The 25,137-nt window shown below is 41.1% G+C and overlaps 1 protein-coding gene across 7 annotated transcripts in view; it reads right to left on the reverse strand.

The window, feature by feature from the left end:
* Nucleotides 1-25,137, reverse strand: part of MYO18A (myosin XVIIIA) — a 475,424-nt gene that overhangs the window by 242,571 nt on the left and 207,716 nt on the right. For all 7 annotated transcript variants that reach the window (XM_040338545.1, XM_040338542.1, XM_040338541.1 and 4 more), the window contains 7 exons: nt 23,791-23,933; nt 20,759-20,859; nt 17,900-17,963; nt 15,328-15,472; nt 8,782-8,793; nt 6,179-6,355; nt 1,196-1,286 (listed from right to left, as the gene is read on the reverse strand). In XM_040338545.1, the coding sequence (XP_040194479.1) occupies nt 1,196-1,286; nt 6,179-6,355; nt 8,782-8,793; nt 15,328-15,472; nt 17,900-17,963; nt 20,759-20,859; nt 23,791-23,933 (733 nt within the window). The remainder of the gene's footprint in view (nt 1-1,195; nt 1,287-6,178; nt 6,356-8,781; nt 8,794-15,327; nt 15,473-17,899; nt 17,964-20,758; nt 20,860-23,790; nt 23,934-25,137) is intronic.

The raw sequence follows: 25,137 nt of genomic DNA on the forward strand, positions 1-25,137 counted from the left end.
CCCCACATATGACACATGACGACTATCAGCAGCCAGGCAGACAATAGGTGGAGGTGTGATTGCACACAGCACAACCTTCAGGTTGCTTGCAGAGTCACCCCAGTAACCCAAAATTGTCCCGTCACCTGCATTCCACCTATAAAGGGATCTCCCAGCAAAGAGGCAGAATAGAGGAATGTTGTTTATCCGGGCTGCACTGAGCAATCACATCCCAGCTGCTCCTCATCCTGCAGAGCATGACAGTGTACATTGAAGGATGACAACACACACTGCACTCCAAGAAACATACAAATCATCACACAGGTGCCGGAACCACACACAAACACACACACACAAAGCTAAAGATGAGCAATTTGGAGGAAGTGGAATCCACCCCATCCAGCCACCATAGATGAGGGTGAGCGGAGCCCCTGAGAGACGACCGGAAGAGGAGGGAGTGGGGGTCCACTCTACATGAACATGACTTGGAGGCTCGATAGACAGCTGAACACTTTCATCATCATCCATTAACCCTCCACTGAGTCTGCCCCTGCAGTGACACAACTGGGTGGTGTCGCCCCCCTGAAATATGACGCCTAGGGCAAATGCAAATGCCTTGTTTGCCTTGTGGCAGATACACCCTTGACAGGCTTGCTGTAAAACCAGCATCTGATCAGCGCTGGCAGTCAAGTGCAGGTGTTCCCCCTGTTAGAACAAATGATCCCCCTATCAGAATACAATAGCTCAGTGGGGAGATAGTGGCACTAACATTGGATGTGTTAATACGGCGAGTTGAATGAAAAAAAAAAAAACTTCCTGTGTGTATCCAGCTTAAGTTTTATAAGAGTTGTGCAAACACTGTGTTGCACGACTCTTTGTCAATTCCTCCCATAGTTTACATACTGAGGGAGTTTGTTTATATGCTAGATTCACATCAACTGCTTAGCAATATGAGGCTAATCTCTTTATAACAGCAGAACGTGCAACACAATAGCACATGCTTGTTTCGGGCCAGTGACTCAACGTATTGAAGCCAGAGGCTGCCAGGCAATTAGCTTTTTTTTTAAATGGGGCCACATACAGTAGGTCTACCAGTTTAAATATAGTTTCAGCAGCAAAACCACCATCCAAAATATCAATTCAATAAACTCTGTTCTCTTTTATTGAAGATTCTTTGTTAAGCATTTCCAATAATGCGATCGTCCCACTTCCATACCTGTTAAGCAGCGAGATGAGTAAAGTGAAAAGCTCCGAGTACAATCCAGAGGCCATGCCTTCCAGACATTCCAAGGCAGACAATTTGGGACCTTTGCAGGGAGAAAAAAATAAAGTGAATATATATTTTACATAGCAATGCTAATTAGTTAACTTGAGTGTGTGGTAAAGACTGGCAAACACAACTGGCAAATTAATGAGGTCACAACTGTAAACAGTCTGTATTTGAATAGACCAGTGATAGCGAACCTTGGCACCCCAGATGTTGTGGAACTACATTTCCCATGATGCTCATGCACTCTGCAGTGTAGTTGAGCATCATGGGAAATATAGTTCCAAAACATATGGGGTGCCAAGGTTCGCCATCACTGGAATAGACAAACCATGGACCATAATATTTTGAATGCTGCCAAAACTAACCAGTCAGCTTTCAGTGTGTTCTTTGATGGTAACACAAAGGGATATCATTATTCTGACTGTGCTGTCTGGCAGGGCTATGTAAATCTCAGAACTAGATGGACAGAAATGTTAACAACTTTGGCAGGTAGAATATCTCCCTTATACGTATTCCATCTGTGTTTTTCTGTAGTTCAGATTAAAAAAATGTAATATTAACAATGCTTAGTAATGTTTCCAAAAAAATGTGTTGCCATTTTTAGTTTGTATTATATATAACATAGGCGGCAACCATATTTGTGAAATACCTGATGTAGGCTCATGTTCTTTACTGCTCCTTCTACTAATGTGTTTTGTGCAAGGCTGGGCTACTAAATTCTTGTGAATGACACCAAACACATATAATGGAGGTAAAATTCAGCTTTCTTTTACTTTCCTGCTACTGATACTACTGTGTGAAAAAGGGACAAGTGGAGCAGACCTATACACTGGCAGGTTAGGAGGGTCACTGTGTCTATTATATAATGGAGGTCACTGCCTTGAGTCTAATCAGCCTGGGGCACCTCATCATAGAATCACTTATGCATTGAAGAATGATTCTGAGTAATTGAAAACCTGAAGCAAAATGAAAAAAGTGAAAAAAAAAATGAAAAAAAAAAAATGAATAAAGGAAATGTCAGATGAACATGTGAGGCCAGGAATAAGATGTTTCATTTAAAAGCTGGGATTTATACATTTTAAAAAGGTTAGAAGATTTAAAGTAAACATAAAATTGTAGAGATTGGGGCATGTGAGTCACATCTCAGGAAAAAGTCAAACCAAGCTTTAACAGGCAGAAAATCTGCCTTATTTCTGTTTAGCTGGTGCCTTACTGGGTTCTTAACGGGATCTAGATATTTGTAAAGATAACATAAAAATAAATCTGTAAATTAAAAATTAAAGTATATGTGAACCCTTAGGCCCCTTTCACATGGCAAGCCCGCTCGTATCTGTCTGTCCGTTTTTCAGGTGGATCCAAATGGACCATCCATTGACTCCTATGGGGAGACGGAAGTCAGCGGGGGAAGTCACCATTCTGCCATCCGATCCGCTAAAATCAGACGTACGTGATACGTTTGCCATCTGTCTTGGCGGATCGGATGAGATCTGATAAAAACGGACATGCTGTCCGTTTTCGTCCGATCTCTCCATAGGAATCGGCAGCACTCTGACAGGCCCCTCCCTGTTCAGTGAGCAGACACATCTGCCAGCTCAGTGGAGATCAAGGGAGAGATCTCCTGCCGAGCTGGCGGACTCCGCTGAGTGGATCCGCCTCATGTGAATGAGGCCTTACCTTATAAAACAACCAACTCAGTTTCAGGGCTAATTCCCGCTATTTTAGTTTACCGCATGGTTAAAGGTCTGCCACCACAGGAACAAACAGAAAGTAATTGTTTCCAATGTGTCCCATTCACAATGCAACGCAGCCTAGGGCTGCGCTGCAGTGTGCTGCAATAAAATGCAGACAATCTGCATTTTATCACCTTGCACCATGCTGAATTGCACAGCCATGTACAGCAACACAACGCATTGCACCACTGTACATTATCGTAAATGAAGTGTACGTTTTTTACACGTCAAATAAAATGAGTACAAAACATCCTTGTTGTGTGAATACAGCCTAAAATAGAGACGAAAGGCAAAGTGTGTGTGTGTGAGTATGGATGTAATATATATATATATATATATATATATATATATATATATATATATATATATATATATATATATATATATATATATATATATATATATATTTTACACACGCACACATATATACATACACACATATACACAGACAAAGCCCTAAAAAGGTCATATCTGTCGTAGACTGGACTCTTTAGTGAACACTACATTTGAGTTAAACTACCCCCATGTCATCATAATTTTAAGTGATCACATAATCTGTGTTCTCAGCTGCATAAGGAGGCTCAGAGAGCTGGGAGTGGAGACTGCAAGGGGGTGTGTCGGCAAAAGGCAGTGCAGCAGCAGTACACCGATCTTCCCTGTGAATGGCTGTGCAGAGGGGCGTGCCGGCACAAGTCAAACAGGCTGTTCTCCCAGTACAGCCAAAAAACTGACCATGCTGATATGGATGGGCTGTGTTTGAAATAGGAAAGCAGGGGGGCTGGCAGGATCTCCAGGTATTTAACACAAAGGAAGAAATACAAAAAGAGAACAAGATGCTTTTTAACCCAAGTACATGGTACAACAGACACTGTGAGATACGTCTCATGGTATCTGCCGCTTGTTTTTAAGCACCATATTAGCTCTCTGATGAATTTCATCTTAAAAAACGAATGGGGTCTATTACTAGCTCACCCTCTGGCACACTTATATTGACCTTCCCTGTGCTCTTCCGCTGCTCCATTTTTCTGGGACTCAAACCCCCCTGTTATCAGACAGTGTCAGAGCCCATGACATTAATGACACTGTCCTCCTCGTCACGTGACAAGTGTTTGGGCATGATGGCAGGCATCTCGGGCCCAAGCACTGTATCCTGGGGGCAGCTAACATGCTCTCTCATACCTGAAGAACCAGGTATTTGTGACCGATGCATCAGACCAAGAGAGTTGTCAAAATTAGCTGAAAATCAAGTTATCAGCAGGGCTTAAAATGGCTCTCGCAGCTCAAAAAAAAAAAAGGTTTATTCAAAGCAACAAATGACACTGGATAATTTATTACATCACAAAAGACAACATCTCCCAAATAAATACAGTAGTAGTAGTATTATGCAATGTATGCCGCCTAAACCAGAACCATTACTGCTTATTCACACAATGGTGATTGAAGAGATAAGCTACAAAATAGAAGAAGTGAATATTTATCTGTATACTGAATTAGCCATTTAATTCCAAAGAGATGCAAAGCCAAGATAAAATACTACTAAATGGCTTTGTCAGATGAAACGGAATCTTATTCGGCTTGGTCCCCTAGTTTATAACAAGAGGATATGCAATTTCCTGTACACTTGTCAAAAGATTTTACTGTACTAGAGCACCTCTGGGTCTGCTTCATGGTGATTTAGTAGAGCTACGTTAATGTGATTCATAAGCTTCTAAATAGAAAGTGGGTAGCAGTAAGCTGTAAGGTAATGTTGCTTCCTTATCATTTAACAATAATTCCATGCAAAATCTAATGAAAAAGCCAAGCATTTTTAGATAAGACGGAGGAATTTACAATAAACTGTAATTGGCAGACCAGTCTGAAATTAGGCAACTTAAAGAAGACCTTCAGTAATTTGTTCAACTTTCCATCTATTAAATCCTCTGCCCAACTTCCCATCCATTAAATCCTCTTCCCAACTTTCCATCTATTAAATCCTCTGCCTAACTTTCCATCTATTAAATCCTCTGCCCTTGTTGTTTTAACTTTGGAGAGTAAAACATATTTTTTCTGCCAGTAAAATTACTTTATACAGCCCACTTCCTGTTTGTCTGGTCATTAGCTTAGGCCTATGACATCATGCACAGCTCTCTCACTCTCGTGAGAGTTTTCCAGGAAGGTAGGACCAAAAGAGTCATAAGAGGGCCAATGAGAGATGCAGGGCTACAGAGCTGGAGAGCTTCAGCTGCCCACAGTTAAAATGGCTGCAGCCAGACTTAGTGAAGGGAGATTTCTGCAGCATATTTGGCAAGTGCAGAATACCGTATACACAGTGGCCCGGATTCAGATAGAACTGTCTATCGGCGGGCGTAACGTATCGCAGATACGTTCCGCCGCCGTAAATTAATGGCGCAAGTTCCGTATTTAGAAAGAACTTGCGCCCTATGTTACGGCGGCGTAACGTATGTGTGTCGGCGTAAGCCCGCCTAATTCAAATGTGGATGATGTGGGGGTGTTTTATTTAAATTACATGTGACCCCGCGCATTTGACGTTTTTTTTTTACGAATGTGAAAAAATCCCAGTGCGCATGCTCGAAATTACGCCGCAAATCGTCAATGCTTTAGACGTGAACGTAACTTACGAACAGCCCTATTCGCAAACGACATAAAATTTTCAAAATTCGACGCGGGAACGACGTCCATAATTAACATAGGATACCCCTCATATAGCAGGGATAACTTTACGTCGGAAAAAGCCGAACGCAAACGACGTAAAAAATGCGCCGGGCGTACGTACGTTTCTGAATCGGCGTATCTACCTAATTAGCATATTCCTTGCGTAAAAATACGGAAGCACCACCTAGCGGCCAGCGTAAATATGCAGCCTAAGATACGACGGTGTAAGACACTTACGCCGGTCGGATCTTAGGGAAATCTATGCGTAACCTGATTCTATGAATCAGTCACATAGTTACGACCCCGCACACTCAGAGTTACGCCGTTGTATCTCCTTTCTGAATCCGGGCCAGTATATATATATATCAAATAATATACAAAGTGGTTGGAGGGAAGCTTAAGAATGGCAAAGATGTTTATATTACAAATTATGTGAGCAGACTGCAGTTCCTCTTTAAAAAGTCTATCTGTGCAAATACATTCTGCAGGCTGGAATCAAATCTGTAACATGCATACTACACATTTGCAGTGGGGAGCAGCAGCTTACCAGAACCACCTTCTTGGCTGGCATCATCGAGTCCTTGGCGGAAAGAGGTTGACTTTTGAATGGTGCTGGTTTTAGATTGGTGTTTGAATATGGATGAGGAGAGTTCTTCCAGTGAACAGCCCAGGAGATACGCAGCTTTCTGTGCCCATTCGTGGCGTGCAAATTGCTTCCTGCCACCTTTTGGGGACGAGAAGATTTTTTTATCAGCCAAGTCATTTTGAGAGTGACTAATATGCTACACAATAGTCATACAGCAGACATAAAAAATGTAATACACAATTAAACAAACACCATGTATATTTTGGGGCATCAACCCAACAGCCAAAAAGATGTTCACAAGTTCAACAACAAATCTTAAATAACCTTTGGCATTTACTGTACATACCTGTACATGTTTGTGTTCTTCACGCAATTTTTTGCAAACTCAAGAGACAAGCATTTTTTAAATGTTGCCACATCTGAATACAGAAATTATTCCTAGACCCCAACCATTTAAAATACACGTATTGTCCTATTCTAAAGCTGGCCATATAGGTACAAATTATTCTTGTTCAGCTTTCTGGGCTGAACGAGAGAGACCTATAGACAGTAGTGTATTTAGATTTGGTGCTGCCCTAGGCCTGACGAAACTCGTGCACTCCCTAATTTAAATATGACCCACCCCTTCCTGTCAAGGCCACACCCCTTTCTGTTTAAGACCCGCCCTTCCCTTACTCTATCCAAAATTTAAAAAAAAAAAAGTGTTCCTATAGTTATACTTTAGGCACAGAATTCTGATAATTTTATGGAGAGGACTAAGAAGAACCATACCACGCAGCAGAAAATACATGGATGATAGGACACCAGGATAATAGGACAGTCAAAATTAGAAGCTCGGCCCCCCCAGTTGTGGAATGCTGGGCACCTGCATCCCGGAAGCAGTGCGGCTGCTTTATGGGGGCACTAGACTAAATTTTCCTCTCTGTCCAGTCTGCCCCATAAGACTGGCACTACACTAACAATGTAGCGCAAGCCGGCGGAGACTCTTTCCGTGCTGACCCGCTGCAAAGTGCTGCCCTAGGTCTGGGCCTTGTTGGCCTAGGCCAGGATACAGCGCTGTGTATAGATTTTCCCCATACATGCTAACTAGCATGATGCACAAATGTATCGCTGACGGCTATTGTATTCAGACAGTCAATACCTTTGGCTGTCAGAAAACTCAAAGAGCGACTTCAGCTGATTGGCTGCAGTTATTGTTCAATTGACTTAGTGGTCTGGTTTGTTTAATTTCTCAAAGTTTTTGGAGTTGGGTGGTGTTGGAAGAGCAACCCATGGATTGAATTTTTGAAGCAGTGTATGGCCAGCTTTATACATAGATGCATACCAGCTTAAAGTGGTTATAAAAAGGCAGAATTTTTTTTTTAACATTAATGCATTCTATACATTAAGGTAAAAACAACCTTATACATACAGTGCCTCCCTTTATACCTCCTGGAGCACAATCTCGATACAGCAATGTGCATGGCTCCTCTTCTCTCATTGCGTCAGACACAGCAGCGGAAGCCATAGTCAATCACAGCCAGTCTCTGGACACACAGAGCGGGGCTCGGGAGTGAGCACACCCGAGAAGAGGAGGATCGGGGCTGCTCTGTGCAAAATCATTGCACAGAGCAAGTATATGTTTGTTATTTTAATAAAATAAAAAGGTCTATTACAATCACTATAACCTTTTGACCACTGCTTGTTCCTACATAATAGTAAAAGATCCCCCAGAGCTGTGGCTCTGTGTAAAGTAACTGCCTGAGCCCTGTATGTATATAAGCAGCCACAGATGGAGCTGTAGCTCTAACGATCTTATACTATTATGAATGAAAAGATAGCACTGATCACTCATTCATAATAGTGACAGATCACTTAGCGCTGTGGCTCTGTGTGTCTATTAATGGCTATTTTTGCTCATATACAGACCGTTTGATCTGTCACTTGTATGAGAACGATCAGCAATGTCAGGCCAATGCCCTTTGTACGAAACAACCCACAGCACCGATCATCCATTCATAAAACTGAAAGATCATACAGCTATATGCACTTGGTCGCCTGGGGGAATAAATAACATAAAAAAACCTGTAATTAATATAAAAGTGTATAGTCCAGTGGGAAGGGTTAGAACCTGCCAACTTCTTTTTTATTATTCTCGGTGTCCCTGCTGCATATTTCCACTACTTTCTGACTGGTAAACCCATTGTAAGGACAAGAAATTAGGGTAAATGTCTCTACTAGAGCCCCAAATAACATTGAAAACCAGAGAGCAATGTCTATTGCCACAAATCACATGATAAAGTAAATTGTCTACTTTTCAATAGACAAATAACAGCTGGAATGTGACTGTTCACAAAGCAACAGTTCTACTTTTCCCATCTTATGTTGTTTTTTTCTTTCTTTTTTTGTAAATCAGCCCAGATCTCCCCCAGATAAATTCACAGCATCGGCTCAATATGAGTCAACGAAACATCTTTTGCGCTGAGACACTGATTGCGATCATCAAAACATGACAAAACAGGACAGAACAGACACAATCAGTTGGCAGTATATGAAAGCAATAAAGATAAAAACACTTTCTTTACCTTCATCTGCTTCTGTATTGCAACGGAGCAGCATGCAACATGCAAATAAAAACACTTGGTTAGAAAACAGACAGACACAAATGTGCAGTTCTTCATTTAGAAGAAAAGGCAGGTATAGAAGGGGGACAGTGAACAGGTTGCCAGCGCAGGCTGTGCAGGTCAGGACTCTGCGTGTTACTACAACATGCTGACCACAGGTGCTGCCAAATTAGAGGATTACAGAAGGGAAGAACTGCAGGGAAACAGGCAATTGCATGCTTGGATTTCTTCTCAAACTTTTAGCTACTATCAGCCATTGAGATTCTTACCGACTTACTAAAACACATCTGCCAGCAAAGAATAATCCCAATCTTATTATTTATTTATTTTTTTAATTATCAATAAATAGTATTTTAAGAGAAGACTGTGAATTTACTCCTGTCCTAGTATATGTTGACACCATGAAGGACTTTAAATACTGAGGGGAAGATGGGGACATTCTTGACCCTATTTGATCATTTAATAATGACAGACATTCTGATTGTTATTGCTGATCACAGAAGGAATAAGTGGGAACTTTAAGGGCCAGTTTACACCATAGAAATGCAGTCCGAGTGCGTTTTTGATGGTTTTCTGCATGTGCTTTTTTGACACGTTTTTTATGCCTTCCAAAGCGGTTTTAAATGCAGTCCGGTGCATTTTCCCCCTCTTTTATTCTTAACCTTAAATATGTGTGTTTCAGCGAATTTTTTTGATAGGTTTTACAGCGTCCAATTTCAGTCTAGTGCAGGAAAAATGTAGTATGTTACAGAACTCACTGTCACTGTGTTTTGGAGGGGGCTGTGGGCTGGCCTCCTACCTACAACTATGACCCAGCAGAGAACGGGAGATTTGGAGGGCTATTTGCCGTCACCCACCACCTGGAGAAGATGCCACCTCCAGCCCGGGTGAAAACTGTATCTGTGGCTGGGCTCGTGGATTAGTTTCCGGCTACCTAAACCTATTGGCCCAGCTGGGCTAAATATATACTTTTATGTCACAAACAATGTACTTTTAGCTGATAAAGGGATATACAAGATGGCAATATTCCCAAAAGCGTGAGTCTACAAGACTTGGGGACAAAATGGCGTTGGCATAATGTAATGAAGGTCCCTATATCAGCTGCATCACATGTGATGGTGGTAATTATGTTAGGTCATGGCATGTAGACAAAAGGTTTGGCGACAAATCCCAGCAGGGGATTTGTAAGGGGGGGCTGCCTGCTTATCATAATCCCTTTATGGGTTTCAACTGTAGTTTCAATGTACAAGCGTTGAGTTCCCATTGGTTCTTCCTTGTTTCCTACCCCCCTCTATGACAAAGCTAAGGGGAGTGTCCCTAACTGTGTTTAAAGGTGTATTTTTTGTATTTAATAAACAGTTTATGCTCTGCATGTTTAACCCTCAACACCTGTGTGGTTTTCCTCATGACTGGGGGGTTAGGGGCTGGCTATGGCGAGTCTGTCGGCTGTGGGTGCATTTTGAGAACAGGAGACACAGGTTTGGCGGAGGTGCCAAGCCAGGGTATCCAAGATCCATCACACAGAATGGAACTGGAACTGCAAGCACTGGTGTGAACTATGTCATTGAAAATAATATAACCTACTTTCCAGGCAAAGACTTTTTTGTTTTTTATGCAGAAAAAAAAAACGCACTGGACTGCATGTGTTTTGAACTGGCCCTAAAGGAAAGGGCCTTTTTTTTTTTACAAGGCCACTTGACCTATAACAACATCTATTTTTTTGTTTAACACTTTAATAATAAAAAAAGTGCCGCCATGGCACTAGTTTTGCAGAGTACTTTAGGTTTTCTGTAGGAATGAGCACAGCAGTAGCTTCTGATGGTTTGCAATTCTCGAAATAAAACATTATATGTATCTATATATAGCAGGAAGTTAGCTTTGACCTACTGGATATTCAGGCCTCATGTACAAAATGGAAGAAGGGGAGCAGGTTATTATATTTTAACCCTTTTATGACCACCCAACATATGTGCATAGCAAAAAGGGTGGACAACTGTGACAGTGATCATGTAATCACAGATCCTTCCCGGGACAGTGGGGAGAGTGGGAAGGGGTTAATAAGCCAGCTTTAAGCTCAGTCTTTAATTTTCCTAATTATGAAGAAGGGGGGTGGGCTTGGCCCTGCTTCACTAGGATTTTTCAACCAAAAAAAAAAAGTAAATGTTAACGAGAGCCATCCATAGTCAAAAACGTCCTTATATTTTACTGCGGACAGCTGAAAGACCTCTTTAATGAGGAGTTTATATTGTATATAAAAGCAGTAGTATGATGAAATTTCCTTTTTTTTTCTTAAAGGTGTAAAAGGTCCAGTGTAAAAATATTTTCTGTAATAGGCAGCAGTAATTTAATTGAACAGCATATCTCTTCAACATGGTTTCCTCTAATGGAAAGTAAATAAAGCACTTCTAAATAATCCCTTTGATACCATCTATGAAAGATTCCCATTTACATAAGTATCGCTGAGATAGTTGAGATTATGGGATTTGGCTTCCATTACAGCAAACTTTCTGGATAATTTTGCCAGTAAATTGTGTTTTTGTGACCGCAGAAAAAGAAAACCGATAGTTCAATATACTAGTAGTTAGGGTCCAATCAGATCTGTCCATTCCATTGCTGCCAAATCATAAGAATCGGTCATGCACCATATTTTCCAACACAGCGCACCACAATGCGGGGTAATTAATTACCGTGCGTCAGGGTTCCATTTTTCTTTTTTTTTTTTACAGAGGGCGGAACTTGTAGAATTAAATTTAAATACTGTGTTTTTATACTTCAAAAACATATATGAACAAGGGAGCGGCCATGTTAACTTATTACATATGCATGCTGTGCTTCCTGTTTAGTAGTAATGGATGGCTGTTGTGCTATCAGACCTACAGAAAACACCCTCCCTGCAGCTAACAGAATTCATTTCAGCAGTAGGTGCGTTGGAATGTTGACCACACACGTTTGCAAACACACATATATCCATTAGGTAAATAATATTTGAGCCTGCACAGTACATAATTGAAATATGAAATTGCAAGTATGTAAAAATAAAGAAAGCCAAATCACAAAGTTACTTTTAAATAAACGGTTTATAATACATTTTTAAAAAAACTCAAACCCTACAGGAAGTTTACTCTAGGACACTAGGCATAAAATTAAGCTACCTGCAGCATTTGGGAGTTTGGCCACCAGTAGGGGCCGCCACTAGGCTTATTTGTTTTTGTGCCCAATGTCCTACTCCTGAAGGTGGCACTAAACCCAGTGGTCAGAGATTCAGGATCTCCACTGTATTCTTCAATAAATGGAAGAGAAATGCTGTTCTCCAACAATGTGGCACAGCTGAGCAATTCAGAGAGGGGTGTTGAAGGTTTGGGGGCTAATTCCAGTTTATATAAAAGAGTTCTGGGAGTGGGGTATTTCTGGAGATTTTAAGTATACCAGCAGCACCTATGATCAGCACATTAAACACACAGCGATAGAAGGTAATTCATGCAGTAATGAGAACAGTGCACTATGACTAGTACTATTCCAAGTCTCAGGCCAGACTTATTACCATTACCTTACTTTTGTCCTTGTAACACATAATGTTTTCAATTCTGTGCAATGATGATGCTAGTGGAAAAGCCTTTTATTTCAATCAGGCAAGTAAGAATCATAAAAACCATGCAAGGTCATGTTGTCAGCAAAATGAAGTGAATACACACATGCAATCAGAAACAGTGCTACCAAGACAGAAATCTTGATTAAAGCGTATCTATTGTCATTTATTTCTAAGATGGAGTGGGGGAGGATTTGAACCCCTGGAGGCGTTAAAGCTGTAGTGTGTTAGTTAACCTTTTCATTTTTTTTCTAAAAAATATGAATATTTAAAGTATGGAGCCCTGAGAGAGCCCTGCTTAGCAGAAAAACCTGACAAGGGTTCGAACCTTTCCTCACACCATCACAAACTTTGGCGATAGATATTCTTTAATTCACACAACATGTAAAGCAGGTCACGCATTGGCAGATTTCCTATGAATTATGAACAAAGATGAGATCTGACTATGTTCTTGGTGATCACCAAATACCCAAATCTATTGCACACACTTCCTGCTTATCCTCTAGACCAGTGGTCTCTAAACTAAGGGCCAGTTTACTGTCCTTCAGACTTTAGGGGGCCGGACTGAGAGTAAATAATGCCCGATTTTTGGTATTTAGGGGGGTTAGTTGGTGTCAGTGGGAGGAATAGTGCCCAATTTTTGTTATCAGTGGAAGGAATTACACCCCATTATTGAGGTCATTGGAAGAAATACTACGCCATTGTTGGTGTCAATGGCAGGAATAATGCCTGAATACAAAAACGGCTGCACTCCAATACCAGTCCAAGAAGGTTTTTATTCCATAAAGTAGAAAAACTGACAACAGGACACAGTCAAGTATTGCAAGTTAGAGTGCAGCTGTTTCCTATTTTGTATTCAGCCTTTATGGATAGGAGCGGAGGCTAGCACCCAGTCCATTTGGAAATTACTCTCACCTGGAGCGGCGTATTGTCTTGTTTCCAGGAATAAAGCCTCAAGGGCCAGATAAAGGAAAGCAAAGGGCCACGGTTTGAAGACCCCTGCTCTAGACGTACAAACAGTGCAGGACCTGTCCCTTCTTCGCTTGGGAGACAGTAATGATCCTCATTTGGTTAGGAAGTTTTGTGAGCCATTACATCACCTAGCAAACTAGTATTTTACCAGAAAACAGAACTGTCTCGGTTCTGAATTCAGCTTCTACTTTATGTAGACTACTTGGCACACTCACACATTGGACTTGCAATAAAAGATTAAAAAAACACCTCTGCCATGCACAGTTAAAAAGCAATTTGCAACTGTACAAATTAAGTCTCAGTGAAAGCTCCTCTGTCCTGAGCAATAGGGAATCATTACCACGTTGATCAAATCATTACCAGTTTTCTATTTACATGTCTTTCACGTGTTATCACACATCATAAATAGAGTGTGTCTGAATTTTGTACAGGCAGGTACAGTGTATTTTCTGAATGTACAACGTTTGGCTCAGACTGCCATCTGGTGGCCTAGAAACCCACAGCATCCTAACTGAATTACTGTATGATAGGTATTCATGCCAAGGAACTGTCAAACTGCTCCCTGCCAAACTGTGTTAAAGAATCATTAATGGAGAGGACTTTGTATTGGTGGACACCGTTTTAAGTACTCAAAGTCCTGGCTGCATTCTCCACAAATAATGAAGTTTAAGAAATTGCCTCAAGACTTAAGAGTCCAAAGAACGTGTCTGCTGTGCATAATGTGAATTCTAGCTTTGCTGCTTTTACAGAAATAGTCTGCCATGGACTAAAGCGTCTTTGTACAGAGCCATTTGTAAGAGTTATCATTGTGTCTGCAGAAAAATATGGCTTATTGATGCAGCCGAGTGGTTGGATAGTCATACTCGGTGTCTGGGCCCAGTGAAGGATGGGAATCGGACATGCTCCATGCTATGCAGAGCAGCAAGTGAAACGCTACAAAGTGGGATCTCCGACTGGATGACAAAGAAGAAATGCACACAGGTAAAGTACAAAACAAAACTCATCAATAACCAAACTGAGTTACCCAGAGCATCTACATCTGAGACTTCGTGGGAAGGCAAGGTTACACAGGAATTAAAGGTCAGGTCATTATTATTGTCACTAACCATAATGTATTAGCTACACATCACAGTCAGGGAACTCAATCTAAAACAACTATTTCTGCTGTGCAGAACATGCAAGAAATTACACAACGTAAGAAAAAAAAAGCAATTAAAATAAAATTAGATATCTGGGATTTATGTTTGCCATTCCTCCTTATGGGAGGCAGATGATCAAACTGAGGATCTTTAATTCTCTTTGATATGCGGTTACAGAACAAACAAAACTGGTCACCGATGGGCTTTTATAGTTTACATCTCCATTTTAGGATGGTTATAATAATGCAGCCCTACCTCTCAGCATCTACAGAAGCATCAGGCTGAGTGTCGGGATGTTTTTTCTTTTGTACACAAAGGGGGTTGAATTTACTAAAGCTGGAGAGCGCAAAATATGGAGCAGTTCTGCATAAAAACCTATCAAAATATGGAGCAGTTCTGCATAAAAACAGCTTTAAGTTTTTTTTTTTTTTCGTCAAAGCTTGATTGAACAAGCTGAAGTTGGATGCCGATTGGTCACTATGCACAGCTGCACCGAATTTGCACTCTCCATTGCACAAAGGCGCCCGTGTGAAAGGGGGCCCAACGCTCCTTCAGCAGCCCAGATATCAAGCAGGAGCCTAACACAGGACCACCATGTCTGCTCTATGAAAAAAGACCAAATGAATGACCGCACACAACTATCTTAGAGGGTTAAGACTGTGCTATTCTAAGTATTAGAATAAAATTGTAACAAATGGCAAGTCCTGACAGTTTTTTCTAAAAATATAAATGGAACTAAACGTGTCTAATAATATAAGAAGAATGATTTGAATGCTTAGTCTTTCCTCTACCAGGACAATCATAATGTACCTTTGGTAGCTCCAGCTGCCCCTAGGTGGTAAATGGCTCCAAGAATTAACCAGCAGACCTTTTGCTCATCACCAGAGATTCCCAGGATCTTCATAGCAGCCTGTAGTTTGCTGAATAACTGTGCTGACTTCTGCTTGTCTTCAGCCTTAAGACAATATGGACAGTGTTTAATGTGTAAATATTCATTATTAGTTATTGAAAGCTCAACTAAAGACTACATCTCAGATACAGGCAATGGGAGAGACATACATCACAGGCAATAGAAAAAAAAGTGGAACTAAAGGCAATTTATAACACTTTGTTTTTGTCCAATTGGGGAGATTTCACTTCACTTCCTGTCAGTCACAAGAGGAGGCGAAAGGAAATCTCTCCAAAGTGAGGAAATCCTTGGTTGTCACCAGGACTAGTGTCTCATTGGAAGATTTCCCCTTTATTTCTATTCTGATGACAACTATATTTTGGATTTTCTTTAAAGAGGTTGTAAACCTCCATTTGCAAGTTGTACCTATAGGTAAGCCTATAATAAGGCTTACCTATAGGTACTGACAATATCTCCTAAGCGTGCGCCATTTAGGAGATATTTACTTTGTATTGCATGGGGAAATCATCGGCGCATGCGCTGTGAAGAAACAGCCAGTGTCTGGAGGCTCCAGCGCGCATGTGCGGGAATGACGTCACACGGCCCAAGCCAGTCACAGACCCAGCGTCAGCGGCCCCGCAAGGAAGAGGGGTGAACATGGATGCGGCCTACAGCGGGGACAGTGTGGGCTTCGTTTGCAGGTAAGTGTCACATAAAGTGCTAGTATGCGATGCATACTAGCATATTATGCTTTTACTTTGCAGGGAAAAAGAAAGGAGGTAAAACCCATCAGGGTTTACTTTAACTTTCACTTTTGGTGATAATAGTAAACAGGACAAATAGTAAACAGGACAAATAGAGAGGGTGAATCTCCTTAATGGGGGCACAGACAGCAATCGGCACATAACATTCACTAGGTCCCTTCATCAGCCACATGTCTCCAACCCCAGGCTCTTGATTGTATCCGTAACAGGATGTCTAACCTTCAACCCACCCACATCTCACCATCCTACAGAATGGCAACAGTGGGACGCAGCTGAAGGAAGGACAAGTGCGTGTATGGGCCTAGTGGAAGGAGACCACTTTTTTTTTAGCACATGCGCAGTGGATTGATATAACCCAGAACACCATGGAAAATGTAATACAAATAGAGTGGAGCATGTGACAGGAAATCCATGGTCCCCTTAAGTCCCTGGTGCCTAACATGAGGTCCAAAGGCCACATGCAGCCTTTTGGTATATGATGTGCGGCCCTCGGACATCAGCCGTTTGTATTAGGGTAATAGCATTGATCTTTACTAGCCTCATGTTACATGTTCCTAGTTTCACATTGTCTTTTGCAGCATATCCCCAGACAACAATGTAGCATATCCACACACTCTGCATTTGAGGCCTAGCTACTAAGTTGACAGCCGCTACCCCAAGTTGTCTATGGATGGGTTTCAGGGAGTCTGTGAGGGTCAGAAAAAAATAAAAATACCTTTTACATTCAATATACAACCCTTGTCCCAATTAATGCTTTTTCCATTGAAAGAAATGAAAGTGTATCTAAGCCCTCACATATACCCAGTGAAGTGAATAGCCTCTGCTGTCTTCAGCGTGCTATATTCTTTAGAAAGTTCAGATTGTGTTAGAAATGTTCTCTTCTGGTTCAACACTGGTAGTGAAGTCTTGGCATACACTGTGTGACAGCTGATTGGCGAAAAGTCACACACATCTCCCTCCACACAGGCAAAGGAAGGAAGGTATGTGTTGTGAATAGACCAGCTCTCTACTGATCTAATTATAGCAACCTCCCCAACACAAATTTCAAGCTGGTTTTATCTTGGTTGTCGGAGAACTTGTCAAAAGTCGTCACGCTGATAAAAGAAGAACGGAGCAGCAGAAACCTACGGGACTTAGGGTTTCGGAGAGAGATAAGAAAACACTGCGGATATATGTGCCTAGGTCAAAATTTCATGAATCAGGTTTACATCCACTTTAAAGAAAATGCATACTGCCTTTAACGCTGACTGCTAAGCATCTTGACTCATAGTTGGCCCATGTTAACCATGCAGATTTGTAACATCATTCTCTGCACAACTACCTTCTTGTGCCACTCGATAAAGGGCAAGAGCCAAGTCTCATTTTTAGTAGTAATGGTAGTAGAAGTAGGTTTGAGCAGAATTAAATTGTTTTGTTTAATTTACACAAGCTGCTTGTAATAGAATGAGTGGTAATCACTGTTTGCTTGAAAAGGAGTGACTTTTTGTTAAGATGGTTTACTTTATTCACACTTTGTGTATGTACTATATGGCAATCAAACTTCAATGAAAAAAAAAGTACATACAGTATATTCATTGCATGCATGTTGTGTTTATGTGAATATTATTGGGGAGGGAGGTCCATAACTTTTATCAAATTCTTAAAGGGGTCCGAAACCCAAAAAAGGTCAAGAACCACTGCTTTTAGGAGATTCACAATACCAAATGTGTCTGCGCTAGACACTACCTACCTTGGAATTGAGGGTAATACCAAACACGTTGTTTTCTGCAAAGTGATTGAGGTGAAGCTCTGTCCTGTAAAAGGATAAAATATTTAGCTTAATAACACTTAACATAACATAACCATCTGGAACACTGCAACTACCCTGATTACCAGGGTCATATTGAGCTTATGTGCTACTCCAAGCATATACATGATCATGCACTTTCAAACAGCTCCAATCCGATAGTCTGTAATCACATCACTTGATTCTAATACTACAAATTAAGCCTCATACACACGATCGAGCTTCCATCTGACTTTTCCGTGGATTTTTGTCCGATAGGGCGTTGGCTGTGAACTTGGTATGCTTACACACGGCAGAACATTTTCAGCCAACATTCACCAAATCACGTGTTTTTTCAGCTCTTTACCGCCACCCTTTGGGCAACTTCTGCTATTGTTGTCTGATGTTTAGCATTGGTTCTGAGCATGCGGGTTTGTACTTTGGATTTTAGTCCGATGGATTTGTGTACACACGATCGGATGATCTGACGTACCACATTTGTTGTCGGAAAGTTGGAGAGCATGCACAGCGAATATTTGTCCGTGGAAATTCCGACAACATTTGTCCGGTGGAGCATACAGCCGGTCGGATTGTCCGATAAAACACATCCGTCGGACCATTGTTGTCGGAAAGTCCAATCGTGTGTATGGGCCTTTAGAAGCAGGAAACACTCTTCAGGGAATAACAGTGTTTGTTAAACCACAAAATCCCCAATCGCCTTATACAACCTATGAAGAAAGAAGAGGCTAGAGAATTTTATTGGAACTTCAAAGAGTCTTCTGACTTCTCTAGACAGCAATATACCTCTCTTTCCTTAGCTCTGGTGCTGCATTCTCTGACAAGTAGTGGTCATCCTGATAATTAATATAACATGGTGTCTAATGATATGATAAGAGTGGTATACTAAACAAGTTATAGAAACTGCACTTCTACCATCAATTTAGCGTCTGGTAGTAGAAGGTGAAAAGCCAGCAGTTACTACCAGGTCCAGTATGGTCAGAGGAAATCAATGTCTCTTTCCTCTTCAATAAGAAAGTCAAATCATCTTCATCATAGGTTTATTATATTTATTATTATAACAAGGTAGTGTGTATGGTATGGTATGGTAGCTAAAACCTTTCTGGGCTACAGATGCATTGGCGCTTTAGAGGACTCTTACAAAATGGAGATGTGGGAAGAGTGTGTAGAATGCAAAATGTCTTACGTAACATAAATTGTTTAAAATCTGACAAATAGGGCTAGATAAAAAGCCTGCTGGAATAATAATCTGTATTGCTTTAGATGTCGACAAGAACGGAAACCAAAAAAAAAAAAAAAAAAAATTGTACTTCTGAATTAATTAGGGCCAAAACAGGACATGGATCATAAACTGATTTCGTTATGTTAGGCAAGGAAAAAATAATCAATCAATACGGATTGTCACGTCAAACAAGGAATGAATCTAAGTATCTAGTGAAATCAATTAGGTCAGTTGTTCAAGTCATGTTCATGAACATAAGCCCGCATTCACACCTAGGCGTTTTTACGCCTGTAGCGCTACGCCGCTGCCGCCAGCGGGCTGAAAACCGATGTCCCTCTATGGAGATGGTTCACATCTCCACGCCGGACGCCTGTCGCGTGAAAAAAGGTCCCGGACCTTTTTTTCAGGCGTCTTCGAGCGTTCGGCTAGGAGATGGGAATCATCTCCATAGAGGGGGTCATCTTGGGGCACATCTAGGCGGACAATACCGGCGTTTTGTCGCCGCAAATCGCGGTACAAAACGCCGCTATTTTTACCGCCTAGATGTGAATGCAGCCTAAAGCTGTATGCACCCAATGAAAACTGGTTGTTGGTTTACCAAATACACAAAACGATTGTAAAGGCAAACAACAGACTATGGTTTCTTAAATAAATGAATTAATTAATTAAGTAAAGGTAAGTTTTCAATTCCTTTATTGTTGAAAGTTAAGATTACCTTTTTATAATAGAATAAAAATCTAATATTTGGAAGCACCTTGTGTTTAGATTTTTCCAAATGGTCATACATGTTCCATTCTGGACAAACAGCTTTGTAATGCAAATACCTACCTAAGCAATCCATTTAGTGTATACCCCATCAGATAGACTCTCCTGCTATACAGTTGTTGGTAGGGGTGTGCAGTCTTTGTAATCTGATCTTTACTGGTCTCTTTCACAGCACAAGTGTAGAATGCATTGAACAAACTAGTTTACAGCTTGCCACATGATGGCTTAAAGTGGTAAATATACAATATTCTTATGTCATAAAATAAAAAACAATCATCATCAAAGCCAGCCACTACTGACCTACTTTAGCCAACTAGCCGTTATACTGATCCAGTGGCATCAGCCTTACCAATTATAGAGATCATGAATTCTGATTTGTCCATTTATCAATTTGTTACATGCATGCCCAAGATCAGTGTTCGTACTGAAAGGTGTCACAATAAAAACTGGTTTAAATTCCTCCTAAACCCTGTTTCCGATGTTTTCATTCATCGCTTTTTAATGTTATTTGAAGGGGAAAGAGGTGTTTATTTAAGAACAGTGTAAAGAACAATGGTAGTCGTAATCAACAGAAACCAGAGGTCAGTCTTCAAGAGCGCTTTGTCGACGATGATCGGTAGTGTGTTACCTGCACACAGTACAGAGCTGCAAAATAAGCTGATGCTTTATAAGTACGAATTAACATAAAAAAAAAAGCGTCTGTCAAAAAACAAAAAAGCACAAACTCCACAAATAACAAATATCTGCCTCATGAATCATTTTGAAAATAAGTAGACTAAACAGAACAGCCAAGCGCAGTTATTGTTTCATTCACGTACCGGAGAGTGCTGTCCGCTCCAGCCAAGAGGTAGTAAAAACTATTGAAGGAAGCTTCATTTTCTGGACGTCTGGCCACTCGGAGTTTCTCCAAAAGCATCGTCTGAAACCCAAAAATAGGCATAAAAATAAAGTGAGGAAAACAAAATCAACAAAAAAGATACTTTTAGGTCTCAAAAAACAAAACCAAAGTGCTCATTCTCTTTTCCAGGTGAATAAGCCGCTTTGTTTTGTTTTTTTACAGCCATTTCTACAAACTATTACCAGTTTGTGGATTCTCCTCAATATTTGGCTATTGCTCTGAATAAGATGTTCAAAGGTAACACTGTGGTGTTTGCTTCCACCAGTATCATTAGAACATGTGTGCCCTTTGGCAGATGTGCCATTATGACTCCTGTACAACAAGATACTTCTCACCCAGTGCAGATGCAGCAGCTTACAAAGTCACCTTCTAACGAGCAACCCGAAAAAAGGCGACATTTTGACAAAATATCCTTGCGGGCAGGGACTGATGTGAATGTACAATGTATATGTAAAGCGCTGCGTAAATTGACAGCGCTATACAAGTACCTGACATAAATACATTTTGCCATACATATGGCTTAGAAGCCTTGACCTATGCACAATGAGCGTGAAGGTCAAGGCAGCTTGCAGTTGCGCTCTAGGATTCTTACAGGTCATAATATACACCTATTTTACCTAAATTAACTGAAGAATTAGAGTGTGGTCAGTTTTACAATATTACACAATAATGCCACGTACACTACACATCTGCATCTTAGCAGAGCAGTACAGTTATGGAGAACCTTCCACATACAACTAATGATGGGTAAATTATTACCATGAGGCCTACTACTTCATTAAAGGACAGCTTCTTGCACATAAAGTAAGCCAGGATCAATGGAGTCACATCCACAAAACTGCATGCATCACCTAAAGAGGAACTACAGTCTGCTCGCATAATTTGTAAAAAAAAAACATCTTGGCCATTCTGAAGCTTCCCTCCAACCACTTTGCATATTATTTTATATATACTGTGATTCTGTACTTGCCAAAATATGCTGCAGAAATCTCCCTCCACCAAGTCTGGCTGCATCCATTTTAACTGTGGGCAGCTGAAGCTGCTGACTGTTCACTTCCTGGATTTACAAAGACACACAGAGGGACACCTCCAGCTCTGCAGCTCTCATTGGCCCTCATATGACTCACCTCCTCCCTGTCTGGCAAACTCTCATGAGAGAGGGAGAGAGAGAGAGAGAGTTGTGCATGATGTCATAAGCCTAGGCTTTTTACCAGACAGGAAACAGGAAGTGGGACATATAAGGTATTTACTGGCAGAAAGAAAAATGTTTTACTATCCAAAGTCAAAACACAAGGGCAGAATATTTATTAGCTGGAAAGTTTAAAAAAAACTGAACTTTAGGAAGGTACTGCGGAGTTAGACCCTCTGACGTTTCTAATCTCTTGGGGCCTCTATTCGTGAGATCTCTGCACTAGGCCTTAGGTCTTTAAGTTTTAAAATAGATTTTTATTAGATCTACAAAAGAAGATGCTGAAATATTTAAAGGCTGGTGTGAACAGCCAAAATTTGCCAATGGACAAAGAGAGTTAGGCAAAAACATAGACCAATATGAACTTGACACTTCACAATTCATAAGGAAGATTGCCTTAAAATGTACCAATGTCATGAACAATGTACAACTTGGACTGGATGGTGATAGCGATGCAGCCCTCCTCCGATTGGGGGAATTTTGTACTGTATAAACAAAGAACAAGGGAGCAAATGCCTAGTCTATCATCTCCAGCACTAGCGATGTCCGCTAGGCACCCGCGATCGGCGGTTACAGAGACAAGGACATGGATCTGTGTGGAATAATAGCATGTCAAGAATACTGGGTCCCGAAGTCTGCCCTCCAACCTCATGGGATTACACAGATTTCAGGGGGACTGGCTCCCTTTCTCAGAGCAATGACTAATAGACCCCCCCCCATCTAAACTTCCCTAAATAAAGCAAATTCAAAAGCCCTGCCCCCACAACTTTTAACCTTACACCCCCCCCCCCTCCAGGTCTTTTAAAACTCCTTTATTTAGGGAGGGTCAAATTGGTCAGTGCTCTGAAGAAGGGGTAAATTTCCCGAAAAGCGTCAATCTGTTCCATGAGGTTGGAGGGCGGACTTTTGGACTCTAATCTTGACATGCTATTATTCCATTGTGGTCTGAATTTGTATCTTTTAATAAAGTGCTGAAGATAAAGCACTAGGGGCAGCCGGGGTGTTTGCACCCTTTTGTTCTTTGTAGTAAAGACAGAATTAGGAACTATAGAAGGTTGAGCTGCTTGTTGGGAGAACCAAGACATAAAAAGCCAAGCACCACCAAATCTCACTTTTAGGTATCACTTTTGTTAAAATTTTCTTTAAAAAAACATACCATGGGTGGCACACATCAAATTCTGCAGCTCAATGTTCCCAGTATCAGACCTGGCCATACAGAGCTAGCATGTGAAATGCACTCAGGCCTGGAGCATCATGAAAGGAATATGAACTTTAGGAATACAGAGGCGTAGTTTTTTTCATAATGCCACCCGTCCCACTTGCTCCAATCCCTGCTTCTAAGACTTATGCTGGACTGTCCTTTAGTGACCTTGAAATCCACAATGGTACACTTTCTTTTGTTAGATTTTTACATTTGTATAGGAAAATACAAATTGATCACTGAAGAGTGCAAATCTGCTGGCCTTCTTAAAGGATACATGAGCAGGTGGAAATGGGTTAATTCCATTCTCAATAAACCAGCAACATCCTTGCCGTTGCAAGCTGGTGAAATTTGTTTTCTTGTAGGAAATTAATTCACAGTCTTGTGCACTTATGAAAAGCTACTTAGTATCCAATGTTAATCCTTTCCATGCTGAAGGCTAAAATCACACACCACACCGGCTTACAAATCTAAACACATTTTCCACGCTTACTTGTAGGTCTTATAAGCTCTCAATGGTAACCTGAGGCACCCAGACGTATATTTGAGCATTTCCTCTCACCTGTATGGAAGCAGATGCCACCTGTCCAGCCTGGTCAAAGTCAAGAGAAATGATCTGTGAAAAGCGCGTGGCATTTCCGTTCAAGTTGGTACTGCTGTTGCCGAAAGCCTCCAAGATCGTGTACACGGCTTGCCACTTCTCAGCTGTAAAAAAAAAAAGTCAAGAACGCAGTGCTTAGATTTACAAGGATAGATTCCTAATTGCATAGCAACTTTCTAAGGTGACTTAAAGCAGACCTTCAGCCATTAACACATTTTTTTTCCCTTGTTCTATCCCCTTCCTCTTTCACAATTGGATAATGTTCACCCTTAGCAATGTTTACCATGTTATTTTGTGCCATGCCACAGCACTTCCTCCTTCCTCGCCTAGGCAAGAATGACATTGGACGTCAAAAAACAACAAAGAACCATTCCCAGCTCACTTACCAACCAGCCTGCAACAAACTGAATTGTCCTGTCTAACATTTCTCGTTAAAACAAGGGATTTAGTTTGCACACATTTGCAAATATATGCGTACGTTTCAGGGCCATTGCATGGCACCCCGATCTACTGCAGTTCTAACTATACATTTTGAGGGTCAAAGAGGGGCACATATATAATAATGGATAGATTAAGGGTACTTATGCCTGGAGGGAGTCCACCCCTCCTTTAAAAAGGAATAGGGATACACTGAACTCCCAGCAAAAGCACAATCTCAGCAAAGGTATCCAGTGCGCCCCCTCACTAATTCACAAACAGTACAAACAAATGGCAATCACCCCAACCTATAACTGGCCTTTGCAGCAAGAAGCACATGGAAGGGCGACGCATGTCAAAAAAACAACAACAAAGAAAAATTCCCAGCTCACTTACAAGCCAGCCTTCAACAAATCGAATTTAACCTGTCTTAAGCCTCGTACACACGATCGGATTTTCCGACAATAAATGCCAACCATAGCACATTATTAGCAGAAGGTGCCCAAAGGGTGGCGCTAAAGAGCTGAAAAATCACGTTGTTTTGTGTATGTTGGTTGAAAAAGTGATGTCTGTATGCATACCAAGTTCACGGCCAACGTCCTTCGCACGGATTTGTCCAATGGAAATTCGATCATGTATAGACGAGGCTTTACAGTTCAAATTAAAACCAAGGGTTTAAGACATCGCAACACTTAAGCCTCGTACACACGATTTTTGGCCAACCGAGTGTCAGACTTTTGTCCAAAGGCCGTGTGCCTGGATTTTGTCTTGCTTACTAATGGCACACAATTGTCGGCCAACAAATACAAACGTAGCAACGTACCGGAAACGTGGAGATTCAGCTCTTGAGTGCCACACTTTGGGCACCTCCTGCTAATGTCCTGTTTGGTG

The sequence above is a fragment of the Rana temporaria genome, chromosome 2, assembly GCF_905171775.1.
Source record: "Rana temporaria chromosome 2, aRanTem1.1, whole genome shotgun sequence".
Lineage (NCBI taxonomy): Eukaryota > Metazoa > Chordata > Amphibia > Anura > Ranidae > Rana > Rana temporaria.